This window comes from Phycodurus eques, chromosome 4 (genome assembly GCF_024500275.1).
Source record: "Phycodurus eques isolate BA_2022a chromosome 4, UOR_Pequ_1.1, whole genome shotgun sequence".
Lineage (NCBI taxonomy): Eukaryota > Metazoa > Chordata > Actinopteri > Syngnathiformes > Syngnathidae > Phycodurus > Phycodurus eques.
In genome coordinates, this window is record NC_084528.1 from 6163141 (window position 1) to 6180426 (window position 17286).

Below are 17286 nucleotides of genomic sequence, written 5' to 3' on the forward strand. Positions count from 1 at the left end.
AGCGCTTCAGCAATCTTCACCATACAGTGCTGTATATTGTTCGAGGAACAGACTTGATTGTGGCTGAATTATATTCTTTTATCATTAACGGTACATTTGTTTGTTTGTTTTTTTGTTAAAAACTGATTTCCAATTCACATGTTTACATGGTTTCATTGCAGCTTTGCTTCTGTTGTCGGACCAAAAGATTTTCCTTTTTCACCTGGTCCTACATCTGCCAGTTTTGCAAAAAGTAAAACACCATTCACATAACAGTTTCACAGATAAAAAAAAAAAAAATATTTAAATTAAAAAAAAAAAAAAAAAAAGCAAAGAACACGAAAGAACTTTCATTCATTGCTTCATTTTTCTTTACAGGCCTGTGTGTTCACAGTGTTGCAAAAAGGTGAAGTGTCACAAATCCTTCTTACTTTCATCCTATTTATTGAATTTATAAAGCAGACGAAAAGTCGAGTAGAATTTAATTGTGTGCAACCAAAACTTTAAATGACAGAATTAAACTAAATAAAGTATGTGTTAAAATGCATGTTGAACTCCTTTATGTTTTTAAAAGAAACATAACCTCTCTGGGGGTCATCATTTGAAATAAGATCACAAGCTGGTTGAATTTATTACAACCTTATTTTTGAATTGTTTTATGACAGATGAGATTGCCATCCAAACCTTATTCCAGCCTTCCCATCTACTCCATCGGGTCTACTAACACTCAACCCAGGGAGAGGATGAGTGGCGTGACTTCTGAGGGACAAGGACTCTCTGTGGCTGAAGACCGGCTGACTTTAGCTGCGGACGGCGCATCGGCAGCTACCACATCAAAATCAGGAGCCAAAAAAGCTGGAAAGGCTTCTGGGGAGGTCAAATCTGACAAGTCCGCCAGCGGTCATAGACGACCGAGCATCCACAAGACAATGTCCAAGTAAGACATATGAACTGTATGGAATGTGTTTGGAGCACAATTTTGGGGATGCTGAAGCACACCGAGATAGAATTTTTACTGTCGGTCCTTTTTAAACAACCTAGAAAAGTGTATAACCACACAGCTCACAGTAGTACCCTTTCAAATATTGCATGCTTTCAAAAATCATAACCTCCATGGAAGTCAATGAAACAAACAGACATAGACCGATTAATGCCTGTGTCGCTTGCATTTAGGGTTGTTTGTAATATTCTCTCGCTCTCTAATGTTGCCGAATAACTCAAATATTAGAATTATCTTTCAGACTCAGTCTGGTGCAGTGTTAAATGAATGCCTCTCGGAAGGCAGAATTTCTAATACAACTATTTCAGGATGATTTTATCTTTTCTTTTTATTATATTAATACATATTATTCCACATTACATTGATATACAGTATAAAACACAGTGATCCCGTTGTTTTCAGGTTGTCCAAGCACGGCTCTTTAAAGTCTCACGAAGCACTTGAGCTTCCATCAGAGCTGACCGAAGACTGGGCCACCATGGAGGTGTGTGTTGACTGCAAGAAGTTCATCACTGACATCATCGCCTCCAGCAAGCACAGCCTGTCACTGGCCACCAAGAGAGCGCGTTTAAAACGCAAGACGCAGTCCTTGTACATGTCCTCGCCCAAAGGAAGGGAGGAGTACCGGCCCTCAGAGCGAACCATCAGTGAGATCTAGACTGTCTCCATCTAGACTGTCTCCATCCGTCTCTCGTCATCGTGTACAGCTCCTCCAGATGACTGTCTGGTGTAGATCTACAATCAATTGGATCATATTATGGTTGACCCTTTAATTTCCACTCAATTACTTTCGGGAGAAAAAGGACAACAATCCCATTGACTTTTGTCAAAGTGGACAACTGTCCTCCTCTTGGATGGCACGGTAGGGTGGTCCACCCCAGCTCACACCTAAATAAGCACAAGAGTGAAGAAACAGCGTTGTGGGGCCTGCACAACAGTCATGGGATAAAGTGAGAGTCAAGATATTCAAATATTACATTTTGTATTAGTTTCAATTGACTTTTGTACTCATTTTTATCTCTACAGCACACTCAACTTTTTTTGATGAAGGCTTCTCCACCAAGTATTGCTCGATGAATTTTGACCCCATTCAGTATTCAGTCGCTTGTTACATTCATCCATTTATCACCTACAATAGATTTGTGTGCAGTTGTACTGCCCTAAGACGACAGCCGCTGTATGTCGTTCTCAGTTTGACCCGCATAATGTATTCTTGCCCCAACATATGATCACATTCTTCAAACCCTTACTTATTACATCTCATCAGTTATTCGTATTCCTCAATAAAAAGGAAGAGGAAAAAAACCAACAATACAAAAACACACACACAAAAAAACTAATCCTAAAAACTGTGTGGTCTGATAAAACAACGGTTCTTTATTTGAAATTTTACTTAATCATGCATTTCACAAAAAATATTCAAAATCCATCTGTTTTGAATTAAACTACTGTGAGAATCACAAACAAAATGATTTTGTATTTACAACATAACAAACATACTGTATATGGTTCATAGTGCCCATGTTCAGTAATTCTGTTTTATGTCTTTTTTTTAAATGTGCATTCTCGTGCACATGCAGACACATCATAACCACCGATATAACCTTTCATACTTGCCTTTCAATCATTTATTTCAAATAGCTGCTTTCTCCATTTTCATATTTGGCACTTATAAATGTATTAACTTGCTGCTCCTGTTGGGCGCTAGCAATACATAATCCACATTACGTTTACTTAGTTTTTTGGGTGAATACATTTTGAAAATGGTGACTTTTACTTTAGATAAAATGCCTGACATTCTTGTTTTTGTACAGACGTTTGGTTACAGTTAAGCAGCGGGGACATACTGTAAAAGTACGTACAAAAAGTCTTGATGTAATGCCTTTAACATTGTTCCTTTGCCATCCAGAAACAGACTAGGTGGCTGAAATAAATGTGCAATTCTATTTTTGGATTTTCTGCCTTAAACGTTGTCTTATATGATCGCGCAAATATATTGACAGTCATCTACAGTACACTAAGTTTTTATGAAGTGATTTGCTGGCTCACTTGGGGAAGTCCACAGGAGAAGCATCACAGTGTGATACCATCATGCATGAACGGTGTAGCTTGTACCTTCAATATCTTACCATCAAGCTCAAACTCCCTGGACAGAGTGCCACAAGTGATCAAAAATAAACAAATGAAATGCCTACACTTTTGTTTTCTCTTTTTTTTTTTTTTTTTTTTTTTTTTTAAATTTTATTTCAAAATACGTCTGTGTGTCACCACACCTCTGCAATACTCCGAACAGTGTCTGGAGATATTTGTGCTTTAAAGGGTGCTTCGATAAAAGAAAAACATAAAAGGTACCACAAAGACTGGAAATAGAGAAGTGTTTAAACCAGTAGGCCATTTTACATGGGGCTGCATTTTCCTATTGCTAAAGGTCTGGACCAGTCATTAAAATCCATTTACTTAATTGTCATCAAAATAAATATTTTACAAATGAGGTTTAACTTTCCATCTATAGAACTTCCCTCAATGTGACCGACTGAACAGCACAAGACTCACTGCGCTTAATCCTGAAGGACTAATAGCACTTTACTTACCCAATTGTTTTTAATTTTGTTGTTGTTGTTGTAATTTTCAGTAGCTTCAGTGGTATATGTCTTTTAAATTTGGGGACTTTCAAAAAAAAAAAAAAGGTAGCTTATTTAATACAGACGACAGACTTAACCCTGTTGGTGTTTCTTTGGGCCCAGATTCTTACTGATTGGTTTCCATGTTACCATGCTGAGTGAGTAAATGAGTAACTAAACAAATAAATAAATGTTGACAACAAAAAAACAAAAAATAAATCAAAGAACACCTGTAGTCTCCCTTACTTATTTTTGAGTTGTTGTACTCGTTTTTAGTGGTCAATAAAGTATATATATATTTTTTTTCTTCCCAGTTTCAATTTTCGTCCTTGATGATGAATGCACTCGATTGGACAGTACAAACAAATATGTCTTTTTACCACATTTACACACGATTATCACATTGTCGCTTTGAAGTTTAGTTTACACTTTTTTGGGCGTCTGTTTGAATTTCAGGTTGAAGTGCAGTTGCACCACGTGACAGCGACGTTACCGTAGCAACGTATACACTATCACCTCGACTCGAGCCACGTCGTTTGCCGGCTCGACGGGGCTTTTATGACACTAGATTCACAGGCGTCATGTTATAGAGGCAAGTATCAGGTTTCCCCCCCCCCCCCCCCCCCCCCTCGTGTACAGTGCATAATCTCCTAATAGCACTATGTTTAGTATATTATTGACGACTTCTCTAGCAACCAACACGGCGGATGACGTCATATTTTTGCCCCTAACTGTGCCAACGTAAAACAATCTTTCGTGTGTTGAAGTTTGTGTTCGTTTTGTTGTTTAATTGCGTATTGTGAAATGGAAAATATTTTTAATTCCACTTTTTTAACCATTTGATCACAATGATAAATGTAATTATTTTCCTATTTCTTTGCTAATTGGCTGGTTTACTGCCTCACAGTACGATGTGTTACAGCAGTCCATTTGGAAGACCCACTTAAGTTACCAATACGATACCTTACCAAATGAGCAGTTTAAGAATGAATAATAATAATAATATGTCCCCAGATGTATTTGTCCCAGATCCAGAGTTTCAGGCTGGCAGCTGTACTTGAGGAGTGCTCAGACCAGCTGGACATACTGGAACACGCTCTGACCATCAAGATCCACAAGGAATGCTGTACTGAAGAGTCACAGGTGACTACTTGACAGTCCCACATAGTCGACTATACAGTAGTGCAATCATCCTCAATGTCTGTATTTTCTTGGTGTTTATGCCTTCAGGCCAGAGTGAAAAAGGTGAAACGAGATTGGTGAGTAGTGACACATTCTACGGCCAGTTAAATAAATCAGGAAGGATTTTACCTCGAGGTTGCTCGTGAACCCTGCGGTGTTTGTTGTGTTCTGTCCGTCCAGTCACTATATCTCACAGCAGGTGTCCAAGTTACAGGCTGAGCTAGAGGAGAAACAGAGCTTCACCTGCCTGCTGCAGGTCGTGGACGGACAGGACCAGGAGAAGAATGCTGAGAGCAACAAAAGGTTCAACCAAACAACATCATGTGAAAATGATACATCCTTAATAATCATGAACTATTTATTAAAAAAAATATTTTCTCAGAATCACAATCAGCATTCTTGGACAAGTATTATATGTTACAAGATTCACAAGGAATTTGTCTCTGGTTGTAGGAGCCACTCTAGTATAACAAACAGCAACTATGACAAAATATACATTGAGGACAAAAAAGGTATGGAGAGTCATTGAGAAATGAAAGTGTACCACTAGTGTGGTGATGCTGATATAATGGAATTGTGCAAATAAGGAAGTCCTTAGCTCCAATTTAGAGCAATTTCAAGTGACTAATAGTGCAATGATCTGGGATAGTGACGATTGTGCAAATGGTGCACAGAGTTCTCAAACACATAAGTGCCCAGTAATCAACGACAGTATGCAAATAATGCAGCGCGATGTAAAAATATCCTGACAGAGATGGAGGTCTCGACCGTTGACACAGGGCAGTTGGACAGCGTGAGTGGCAGCTGTGGGGAAGGATATGTCCGTAAATCCACGGTCATCTCTACCATCTTGAGCTCCAGGTTGTGGTGGCTGCAGCAAAGCTCCAGGTGCTCCACTTCCTGTTGATATGCAGACTTGTCACCGTCTTTGATGAGGCCGATGACTGTGGTGTCGTCTGCAAACTTCAGGAGTATCACAGTCGGGTGCGTTGAGGTGCAGTCGTTCGTGTAGAGAGAGAAGAACAGTGGAGAGAGGACACATCCTTGGGGGGCCCCGGTGCTGATGGTGCGTGTGGATGAGGTGGTGTCCCCCAGACTCACCTGCTGTGTCCTGCCTGTCAGGAAGCTGGAGAGCCACTGGCAGATGGTAGACGAGACGTTAAGTTGAAGAAGCTTGAAGGAGAGGAGTGGTGTTGAACGCAGAGCCGAAGTCCACCAACAGGATCCTCGTGTATGTCTGGGCGCCGTCGAGATGTTTCAGGATGAAGTACAGTCCCATGTTGCCCACGTGATCCACAGACCTGTTTGCGCGATAGGCAAACTTCAGGGGGTCCTGTGACACTCTTGAGGTGGACCAGCACAAGGCGGTCAAAAGACTTCATGACCACCGATGTCAGGGCGACAGTTTGAATGTTTAACTACCATTTAACCAGTTATCACAGTTCTCCTTTACACCCTAGACTGGTTGCTGATCAAACATCTAGACAAAAACAAAAAAACTCACATTCACACCTGTGGGCAATTTAGATTCTTTAATCAACCATCACCAATCATGTTTGTGAATGTGATTATTCAAGGTCAAGGCAGTGGCAGACTGTTCATCCTGTTCAGTGTCGTAGTGAGCTGCAGCCTATCGTAGCTGATATAGGGCCATATTCTCCTGTGTGCGTTAGTCAAAAAAGGCATGCAGCTGCGGACCTTTTGGGCTGTTTGCAATGTGTCCCTACCACTTTACTTGGCCCTTATTTAGGGGGAAATATTGGCGCCAGCATACTTTTTGCCACCTGCAAGGTGCATTTCCACATCAAATATGCTGCTGGCAGCTTGGAGTTTTTTGTTTTGTTTTAAGTGCATGGCTGCCGCTACAATCATTGTCATGGCGCAATGGTGAGTCATTGCAATCATTTGTTTTTATTTGCTTCTTTTTTGGGCGTCAAAAATGTTAAAGCAACTTGCACATTCTGTGGCGCAAGGAAGGTTGTGGGGCACTGATGATCTACCGAGTGGCAGGCACACACTTTTTTACGAGTGGCAGGCACACACCTTTTTACTAATGTACCTCCAAACATGCGTTCAGTCATATGTAGTATTCTGTTACATTACTTTTATTAACAGTATTCTGTTACATTACTTTTATTGCATTTATTTCATAAGGTTTAAAAAAGCCACATGCTCTCCTTAAAAGACTAACATGTTAGACGGAGCGGTGCTCATGTCTCACTGGTGATGACCCGTTCGCTATGGAAGGTATTTTTTAAAGTGCTATATTTTCCAAATGAATTTCAATGGCATTCACAAGTCCCAGGAAAACTCCATGCTCCATGATTTACAGCCAGCCTCAGACTTCAATGAGTCACGCTTCTTTGGTGTCAGCGCACACATTTTCAGGTTATGAACGGTGGGTGTGTTAAAAGTCTGGCTCTACTAACACTCTACCCAGGGAGAGCAAGCCAGTCGCGTGAAAAAAAAAAAAAGAAAGACTGACGCGTGAACGAGAGCAAGAGGCTAACTATACCGAGTCGCTGATGGTTTACTGGCCTGACTTTTCGTGCAGGCAGCCTGCGTTCAATTCCCACTCAGTGACACTGAATGCGAGTGTAAATGATTGTCTGTCCGTATGTGCCATGTGATTGACTGTTGACGAGTCCAGGGTGTTGTCTGCCTTTTGGCCAAAGTCAGCTGGGGCATTCCAAAAGATTGCAATAGGAACCATGACACTACCGATGGCCCTCTGGATAAATATTGTACATTTAATACAGTTGGCAGCATACAAATGAGAAGCTTCTCAACTCACAACTAAACAAAACTTCCTTAAATTGGGTTCCTGGCTGTGCAACATATTGTTAAAACCTGGAAGTACTGTGGGAAATAAAATTTTAAAAATTACAGTAAAACCAAAAACTGTTTAATAATGAAAGTAAGAATATTTCCACAATAGCCATATTGAGCTGTGTTAACTTAAAAACATTTGTCACTGTGGCTAATAAAGATAAATGTTTCTGTTTCTAGAGAGCATGCAGATTGGATTTTGGAACAATGCAAAATGGTCATGCAGATTAACACTGTTGTAGAGTGATGGCCGCATCAGGTGAAGAAGAATGATGAATTAATTGATAGTTTTTGGTAGCAAGTGCTGTAGCGTTTATAAGACCTGTGTTGTCGTTCACAACACGAAGGCAGTTCCATAATTCATTATGCTGTTTTAGGGAGGATAATATTACGGTAGAACCCTACTATTTGCAGGGGATAGGGACTGGGCCGTACAACTGAATAGCGAAAATTTGCAGATAATTGATGCCCATGATCATTAGATTTAATAAAAGAAAAAAATATGTTATTGTTTTTCAACCCAAAACATTATTGAATTAGCAGATATAAACCGCCAATGAACATTTTAAGGGTTGGTTAGCCCCCCAAAAAGAAAAAAAAAACAAATTGGAAAAATAAGAACTTTATTTTTTATTTTATTTTTTTTATATGCGAATAGGTGAATCCGGGGTGCTGAACCACAAGTATCCACTGTATTTCATTTTCCACACGTGGCGAGTCCTGACCTTAACCCCATTATGATTTTTGGGACGTGCTGAAGAAGACTCCACAACAATCGAATTCTTGTTGGGCATATACAACCCCAATTCCAATGAAGTTGGGATGTTGTGTTAAACATAAATAAAAACAGAATACAATGATTTGCAAATCATGTTCGACCTATATTTAATTGAATACACTACAAAGACAAGATATTTAATGTTCAAACTGATACACTTTATTGTTTTTAGCAAATAATCATTAACATTTAATATTATGGCTGCAACACGTTCCAAAAAAGCTGGGACAGGGTCATGTTTACCACTGCGTTACATCACCTTTTCTTTTAACAACATTCAATAAACGTTTGGGAACTGAGGACACTAATTGTTGAAGCTTTGTAGGTGGAATGCTTTCCCATTCTTGCTTGATGTACAGCTTCAGCTGTTCAACAGTCCGAGGTCTCCGTTGTCGTATTTTACGCTTCATAATGCGCCACACATTTTCAATGGGAGACAGGTCTGGACTGCAGGCAGACCAGTCTAGTAGCCGCACTCTTTTACTACGAAGCCACGCTGTTGTAACACGTGCAGAATGTGGTTTGTCATAGTCTTGCTGAAATAAGCAGGGGCATCCATGAAAAAGACGTTGCTTGGATGGCAGCATATGTTTCTCCAAAACCTGTATGTACCTTTTAGCATGAATGGTGCCTTCACAGATGGGTAAGTTACCAATGCCATTGGCACTAACACAGCCCCATACCATCACAGATGCTGGCTTTTGAACTTTGCGTCCATAACAGTCCGGATGGTTCTTTTCCTCGTTGACTCACGCAGTTCTTCACAAAGAGGTGAACCTCCCCCCATCTTTGCATGTGAATGACTGAGCAATTCAGGCAAGCTCCTTTTATACCCAATCATGGCACCCACCTGTTCCCAATTAGCCTGTTCACCTGTGGGATGTTCCAAACAAGTGTTTGATGAGCATTCCTCAAACTTTCTTAGTCTCTTTTGCCACCTGTCCCAGCTTTTTTGGAATGTGTTGCAGCCATAGAATTCTAAGTTTAATGATTCTTTGCTAAAAACAATCAAGTTTATCAGTTTGAACATTACATATCTTGTCTTTGTAGTGTATTCAATTAAATATAGGTTGAACGTGATTTGCAAATCATTGCGTTCTGTTTTTATTTATGTTTAACACAACGTCCCAACTTCATTGGAATAGGGGTTGTACAATACGTTGTGAACATTGGATTGCTTTACCATCATCAAATGATGTCATGGGGAATGCGCGGGTGCCTTTTTTTGTTTTTGTTTTTTGGTTTGTCCGGGCAGCACATTTCTTTATGTGTTTCATCAGGTAAGCTGATATGTGTTATGTGTGATAATAATGAGAGTATGTTGCTCCCAGAGAGGCAAAGAGGGAGATGGAGAGGAGAAGACGTACACTTCCAAAACAACAAGCGACGCTCCAACAGAAAGTCGATCAACTGAAGGTGATACGGCAGATCTAACTTGCCATTGGTGGTTGATGTTGTGAATGAATGCGTTTCCAACCTCAACGCGTACCCTCCCGTCAGGAACTGCAAACATTGTACGAGGATCTAAACGATAGGCTGCACCGACTTATTGATTCAAATGCTGCAAGAAAGGATCTCGAGGACAGAAGCACTGAGCAGCAGCTCCAGAAAACCCAAAATGAGATGAGGGAAGCTGAGAAGCGACTTGAAGACAAAGTTGTTGTGAGTGGAACATCCTATTATTTTTCCAAGTGTTGCCTTAGCGCCTCACCCTACTTTTTAACTATTCATCCGTCCATGTTCTGTGATGGTGTGGGTGAGCCGCAGCCAATCCCGGCTGACTTTGAGCAAGAGGCGGGATCACCCTGAACTGGTCACCAGCCAATCGCAGGGCACATATAGACAAATAACCATTCGCAGTCACATTCTGTGGCCAATTTCGAGTCTTCAATTGAAGAAACATGTTTTTGGTGTGTGGGAGGAAGCCGGGGTACCTGGACAAAATCCCACAAACACTGCATAAACCCCAAAAATAGCTGGTCCAAATTGAAGCAATAACATTATTTTGTGAAATAATTTATATTATACTCCACCAAAAATGTATTTTTTCTAAAACTTCCCATCGTACATATTAAGAAAAGCCCCTCGGGCTTGCTACTGCTATGATATGCTGTGTTGCAGTAATCAGCTTTATAGTTCTCAATTCTTTATTTTTCAGTTGTGAATCCTAATAAATTCATTGTAATTTGTACGTTATTATAATGTAACAGGATATTTACATGTGAGTCCAAAGTTAAATGTATTTCAAACATCACATCAGCTCTCTCTCCCTTTCTCTCTCTCGTTCAATCTCTCACTCTTAGCTGCTGAAGGACCATTTGAACCTGCAGGAGCGAGTTCATGAAGAATCAAAGATTTTCCTGAAAAAACAAAATGCGGTTGGTATTACAAATAGCACTGAACAATTGTTATATTGCTACAATGGCATATTAGAGCCACAATCTGGGTTATTAAATATTGGTTAAAAACACTTCTGGTTGAAACAAACACTAACAATAGTCATCATTTCAGTTTGTGTGGTTGTTCATTCATTCATTCATCTTCCGTTCCACTTGTCCTCACGAGGGTTGCGGGCGTGCTGGAGCCTATCCCAGCTATCTTCGGGCAAGAGGCGGGGTACACCCTGAACTGGTCGCCAGCCAATCGCAGGGCACATAGAAACAAACAACCATTCTCACTCACATTCACACCTATGGGCAATTTAGAGTTGTCAATTAACCTACCATGCATGTTTTTGGGATGTGGGAGAAAACCCACCCAGCCACAGGGAGAACATGCAAACTCCACACAGACAGGGCTGGGATTTGAACCCCGGTCCTAAGAAACTGTGAGGCGGATGTCCTAACCAGTCGCTCACCGTGCCGCTCACTGTGTGGTTGTTTCTCAGGAAATGGCAAATGTTAACCTAATCATCAAACCACTTGTACTAAATTTCTGACACTCCTTTATATTTTTTAGTGTGGACCAATACGGTCATGGACCAACACACTGCTACAAGACGGGTAACTTACTGAAAAGTGTTGGTGCTTAAAGTGCTCCGTGTCCGAGCGCTGGTTAGGACTCATTGACAAATCAGGCTTGAACATTCCAAAGAAACTGTCAGTCGTTCTTTTCATCTTATCGTCTGTGACTATTCCCAGTCTAAATCTGATTATTATCCTGACTACCTCCAGACCTGTTCAATGAAGAAATCACTTAAACAGAAGTTGTCTGACAAAGTCAAGTCGGACAAAAGATGTAAAAAAGCTGCAAACAAAAAAGACACAATCCAAACAAATTCGAGAACCGTCAAGAAATACGGTAATTGACATCTGTTTGTCTGGCAAGGGTTACAAAGCCGTTTCTAAAGCTTTAAGATTCCAGCAAACCATAGGACTCTAGAACCCTGCGATGCCTTCGCTATCATGAAACATTCTCCGACTGTTGCCATACAGTATTAGCTTTGATTAGTTTGACAGTGTGTCTTCTCAGGTGCTATGGATACAGTACGCTCCAAGTTTGTTTTGGCTGGAAGAAAGATACCAAATTGTAGCGTATATGGGTTAAAGTCCCTGTCTATATCTGTCCCTCATCTGAACATACAGTAAGTGATGTACTTCATCTTGGCACGACGTGAATTTTTGGAACAGTGAGTCTCCCCTCCAAGAACGTAAAACAGCTGTGACTTTCCTTGCTCCCTGCCCTCAATATGCACGTTATGTTCAAGCAATGAACATCAGATCCCCCTCAGCAGATATAAGGAAGACCCTGAAAAGGGTTAACCCCCGCAAGGCCGTACATAACGGGGAAAATACTGATAGACTGTGCCCACCAGCTGGTAGAGGTGGTAACAGACATTTTTAACACCTAGCTCCACCTAGCATCTGTCCCAACCTGCCTAGAGGCTGCTTACATCATCCCTGTACCCAAGAGCTCCACAGTGACTGAATGACTATTGGCCTTACACGATAGTCATGAAGTGCTTTGAGAAGCCGATCATGGCACAGATCAAAAACTCTATCGATCTCACTGTGGACCCTCACCAGTACGCATACACATACAAGAAGAACCCCGCCACTGCTTATTCCGTCTCATCAGTGGTCCACACAGCCATCACCCACCTAGAAAGCAAGAAGTCCTACGTCCGCCTGCTTCACCACCATCTTCCCACAAATCCTGGTGAAAAACTGGACATTCTAGGGATGTGTTCATCACTGGGGAACTGGGTCCTGGACTTCCTGACCAACAGACTGTCAGGATCCACATCATCGTCGTCTCCTCCATCACCCTCAGTACTGTCTCCCTCCAGCTCTGCATGCTTAGCCTCCTCCTGTTCACTCTACTGACCTATGACTGCTCAGTGAAATTCCCGAGCAGTCATTTAGTGAGGTTTCCAGACAACACAGTAGTGGGGTGCATCACCAACAACGATGAGTCCAAGTACAGAGCGGAGGTAGAACATCTGGTGGGGTGGTGCAAAGATAATAATATTTGCATCAATGTGAAGAAGACCAAGGAGATTTTGGTGGACTTCAGGAGGGGCAGACATCCTCTCCCCCGTGCACATTGGAGGAGCAGCAGTGGACGTGGTCTCCAGCTACAAATACCTTGGATTCCACTTTTCCAAGGGCCTCACATGGAGCCATTACACTTCCTGTCTGCACAAGAAGGCACCACACCAACGTCTCTACTTCCTCCGGAAGCTGCGACGTGCCGGACTGGAGAGTGGTGACCTGAGGAGCTTTTTTAGATGTGTGGTGGAGAGCATCCTCAGCACCTAGCATCTTGGCCCAACAGCTGCTTGGCTGCAGAGAGAGAGGGCCTACAAACGGTAAAGGATGCTCAGAAGATTGTGGGAGGCAACCTTATTTTGCTCAAGTCATTTTACCTTTGAAAACTACTGGTACAATTCATGCAGTTAATATTGTATGATCTAAATATATCTTTACATATGCCTGTGTATCTTTATATGTACATACATTTTATACAGTGGGTAATATACAGTGAAAAATTTAACTCATTCACTGCCAGCCTTCCCAGTTAATATGGATATTTGACTTCTAAAGCCGTCAATGGGCGGCACAGTGGACGACTGGTTAGAGCGTCTGCCTCACGGTTCTGTGGACCGGGGTTCAATCCCCGGCCCCGCCTGTGTGGAGCTTGCATGTTGTCCCTGTGCCTGCGTGGGTTTTCTCTGGGCACTCCGGTGTCCTCCCACATCCCCCCCAAAAAAACCATGCATGGCAAGTTAATTGGCGACTCTAAATTGCCCGTAGGTGTGAATGTGAGTGTGAATGGTTGTTTGTTTGTATGTGCCCTGCGATTGGCTGACAACCAGTTCAGGGTGTACCCCGCCTCCTGCCCGATAATCGTTGGGATAGGCTCCAGCACTCTCGCGACCCTTGTTAGGAGAAGCGGCTCAGAAAATGGATGGATGGAAGCCGTCAATGGCAGTGAATGTGTTAAGGGGGTCTGAATACTTTCCGGACCCACTGTATACTGTACGTGTGTATACTTGTATCACTTAACACAGAGACAGTGCTGTGATTTAATAACAAGTGCTAGTTTTCAGTTTTACTTCTATCTTGGCCATTTCAGCTGTAAATGCCACACTAAAGGAATTACGTACTGTTTTGTATTTTTCTCTCTCTCTAAATGTGTCCTATACATGTATGGCTCTTATTTCGCAACCCAAGCTCATCATGTTCCTTTCATTGAGCAGGAGTTACAAGAGCAGCTGCGACAGTGGCAGCAGTGCACTGAACAGAACATGCAAGAGAAGGAGCAGCATCTCACCCGCACGCGCTACAAGAGAACCACAAACTTGGAAAAGTTGACCACAATGCAAAAAAGGGTGAACAACTACCAGCTTTGAATATGTTTAAAAGTGAACACCTCTCCAAATGCAAAACAGGATGGACATTAATAACTAGGTGTTCCTTTTTTTTTTGTTTTAGTTCAGCGAGATGGAGCAGGTGGTGAAGGAGGAAAGGGAAGAGGAGGAGAGACTGCGTCAGCTGGAGGTTAGGAATAAAGCTGCTCTCAAGGTAACAACTTTTCATTCATTTGCTTGTCCGAGTTGCCGACCGCAAGACTTAAATTTGTCAGTGAAGGTTGGGCAGGTTGGGCTGTTATGTTGCTGGGTCTATGGTTGTCAGCATTGTGCAGATAAATTATAACATTTCTTGAGGGTGTCAGGGAGATGCTATTGGTATTCCAGGAGGAGCCATAGCACACCCTAGCGCCGCGCGATCATTTGTGTGCAACAATGACAATGAAATGGGGAAATGGGGCTTTCGTGAGTTGACCCATGACATTTGACCTTCATAGGTGCAGTCTTGGTGGCGAGGCTGCATGGTCCGCAAAGGCTTCGGCATTTATCGGAAAGTAGAAGACAAGAAAAGCAAGAAAAAGAAGGAAGGAAAGAAGAAGAAATGAGTTGTGTTCACTTATATTGGTCCATTTTCAAATTAAAAGTAGCATCAAAGAGAACCTCATGCCGATTTGTGCTGGTTGTTGTTAAAACTTGAAACAAAAGTCGGAAAAAGTGCGGTATTTGCGTTTGTGTGTTCCATCACGAATCAGAAAGTGAATTTGCTAAATAAACTACTTTATGGCATTTTTTTTTTCCAGATTTGCACCAAATTTCAATGGGTTCAAGAGTTCACTGAAGGCATCAGTGACACGATCTCAACCCAACAGAGCATGCCTTTCACTTATAAGAGAGAATAGTTTTCACAATTTAAAAGATTTTGCAGGTGTCTTGATAATATGTCTGTACCACAAGGATCAAGAATTACATGACACCTTTACACACCCCCTTTTTGGCCTGGTTTAAGCCCCCCGGTCATGTCTCATGCAAATGAGCCACTGCTCACCCCGCCTCTTTTTTACTCTGTGTGCTCCCCGGCCCCGCCTGTGTGGCGTTTGCATGTTCTCCCCGTGCATGCGTGGGTTTTCTCCGGGCACTCCGGTTTCCTGACACATCCCCAAAACATGCATGCTAGCTTAACTGAAGTCTCTAAATTGCCCCCAGGTGTGAATGTGAGTGTGAATGGTTTGTTTGTTTGTATGTGCCCTGCGATTGGCTGGCAACCAGTTGAGGGTGTACCCCGCCTCCTGCCCGATGATAGCTGGGATAGGCTCCAGCACGCCTGCCACCCTCGTGAGGATAAGCGTCTCAGAAAATGGATGGATGGATGGTCAGTTTTACGTCCTCCAATTCTGGAATGACCTATTTACATTATTGTATTCAGGTGAAATACTTATTTTTCTGATTGTTCTTAAATGCTGGCTGCATTTAAGAACATTGGATATACAAAACACATTCATCCAAGCGAGCACAACTTTCTTTTTGATGTTACTGTAAATAAAATTAGAGATTTATGCTAAAAAAACAAAAAAAAAACAGTTTGGCAGTACAAAACTAGGTGAACAACCATTTCAGGGCATTCATCAGAAAAGTTATTGTTCACGTCAATATATTTATTAAATCTCTCGTTAATATTCGTTTTAGCTGGACATAATTTAAGGATGAAACCAATATTCCATAAAGTGAGATTTGCGCTTACTTGTAGTCCTATACTGTAGAATGTATGTTATTCCAAATCAAATAGTTATCAGGTGAAAAATAACACTTTTAGATGAGAGCAGATAAATGCCTGGCAGTGAAAAGCTGACATCATAACAGGGATTTTATATATGTCATAATTGCAAACAAGACAAAAGTCAATACCAACCAACTTTGATAATACACTATTTTGCCAAAAGTATTTGCTCACCTGCCTTGACTCAGATATGAATTTACTGTAAGTGACATCGCATTCTTAATAGGGTTTAAAATGACATCGGTCCACCCTCTGCAGTGTGTTTATGGGAATTCATGAGCATTTTTCCAGAAGCGCATTTGTAAAGTTATGTTGGAGGAGAAGGCCTGTTTCTCAGTCTCTGCTCTAATTTATCCAAAAGTAGTGAACCACCCCGATTTTCGATCAAGTGATTTTCAGCTGATCGAGATCAGGTGAAAAAGATCGGTTTAATTCATTTAATAACATTTTAAATGTCACAAAGTGACAACATAATCCAAAGGTACAAATATCTTGCCAAATGGAACAGTAATATCTTTGTTTTATAATAAGCATCGTAACCGATGTATTTTTGGGTTGTTCTTTCAAATATTAACAGTTGAGTTTTGGTAGTTATATATATTGGATCAGGACTGAGTATCAGCAGCTACTTCAAATCAAAGACTCAGACTCGGGTGCAAAAAAAAATAAAATAAAAAAAAAAATAAAAAATGTGATCGGGACATCCCTATCCAAAAGTGTTCTGTAGGGTTGAGGCCATGTCGAACTTTCTCATCCATGTCTTCATGAATCTTGATTTGTGCACTGACGCACAATCATGTTGGAACAGGAAGGGGCCATCTCCAAACTGTTCCCACAAAGTTGGAAATGTCCACAATAATAGCCCCCAAACTCCAGTGAATGTTTGAGCATACCAAGAGATTTTGGACAGTCAAACAGTTTGGAGATTACCCCTTCCTGTTCAAACATGTCTGTCCACAAAGCAAGCTCCATAAAGGTGTGGATGAACTTGACTGGCCTGACCTCAAACTGATAGAACACCTTTGGGTGGATTTCGAGCGGACAGGCTGGTAGAGCCACTGAGGGGGGTAGGAAAAAAAACAATTAAGATACTGGGTACATTTGTAAAAGTCACACAAAGAACTATTATCAAATAATTTCTCAACAATTTCGGAAGCTCAAATTTCAAAAGGTCCCAGTTAGTACAGAATTACTCCTCTTTTTGGGCCTTAGACATAAAGTGAGAAATGTCATATATGACCTCCTCTTTTAAGAGCATTGTCTGCAGTGTGGATTTTAGACAATAGATTTCTTGGCAAACGGCGGAAGTCA

At 41.4% G+C, this 17286-nt stretch overlaps 2 protein-coding genes across 6 annotated transcripts in view; both read left to right on the plus strand.

Moving 5' to 3' along the window:
- spire1b (spire-type actin nucleation factor 1b) overlaps window positions 1-3165 on the plus strand; it is a 34959-nt gene extending 31794 nt beyond the window's left edge. For 4 of the 5 annotated variants that reach the window (XM_061673744.1, XM_061673740.1, XM_061673741.1 and 1 more), the window contains 4 exons: window positions 162-232; window positions 358-385; window positions 645-916; window positions 1382-3165. In XM_061673744.1, coding sequence (XP_061529728.1) covers window positions 162-232; window positions 358-385; window positions 645-916; window positions 1382-1637 — 627 coding nt within the window. In that variant the 3' untranslated portion in view covers window positions 1638-3165. Of the gene's footprint in view, window positions 1-161; window positions 233-357; window positions 386-644; window positions 917-1381 lie in introns of those variants that run through there. The other variant, XM_061673743.1, reaches the window with a different exon arrangement.
- A 1449-nt stretch (window positions 3166-4614) lies between these two features.
- Window positions 4615-14843, plus strand: iqcg (IQ motif containing G). The gene is made up of 9 exons (XM_061675638.1): window positions 4615-4743; window positions 4831-4859; window positions 4963-5085; window positions 9721-9805; window positions 9890-10051; window positions 10693-10767; window positions 14091-14222; window positions 14326-14415; window positions 14699-14843. Exons 1-9 carry the CDS (start codon window positions 4615-4617, stop codon window positions 14804-14806), a joined length of 933 nt encoding a protein of 310 aa, XP_061531622.1. The 3' UTR covers window positions 14807-14843.
- Window positions 14844-17286: the final 2443 nt, after the last annotated feature.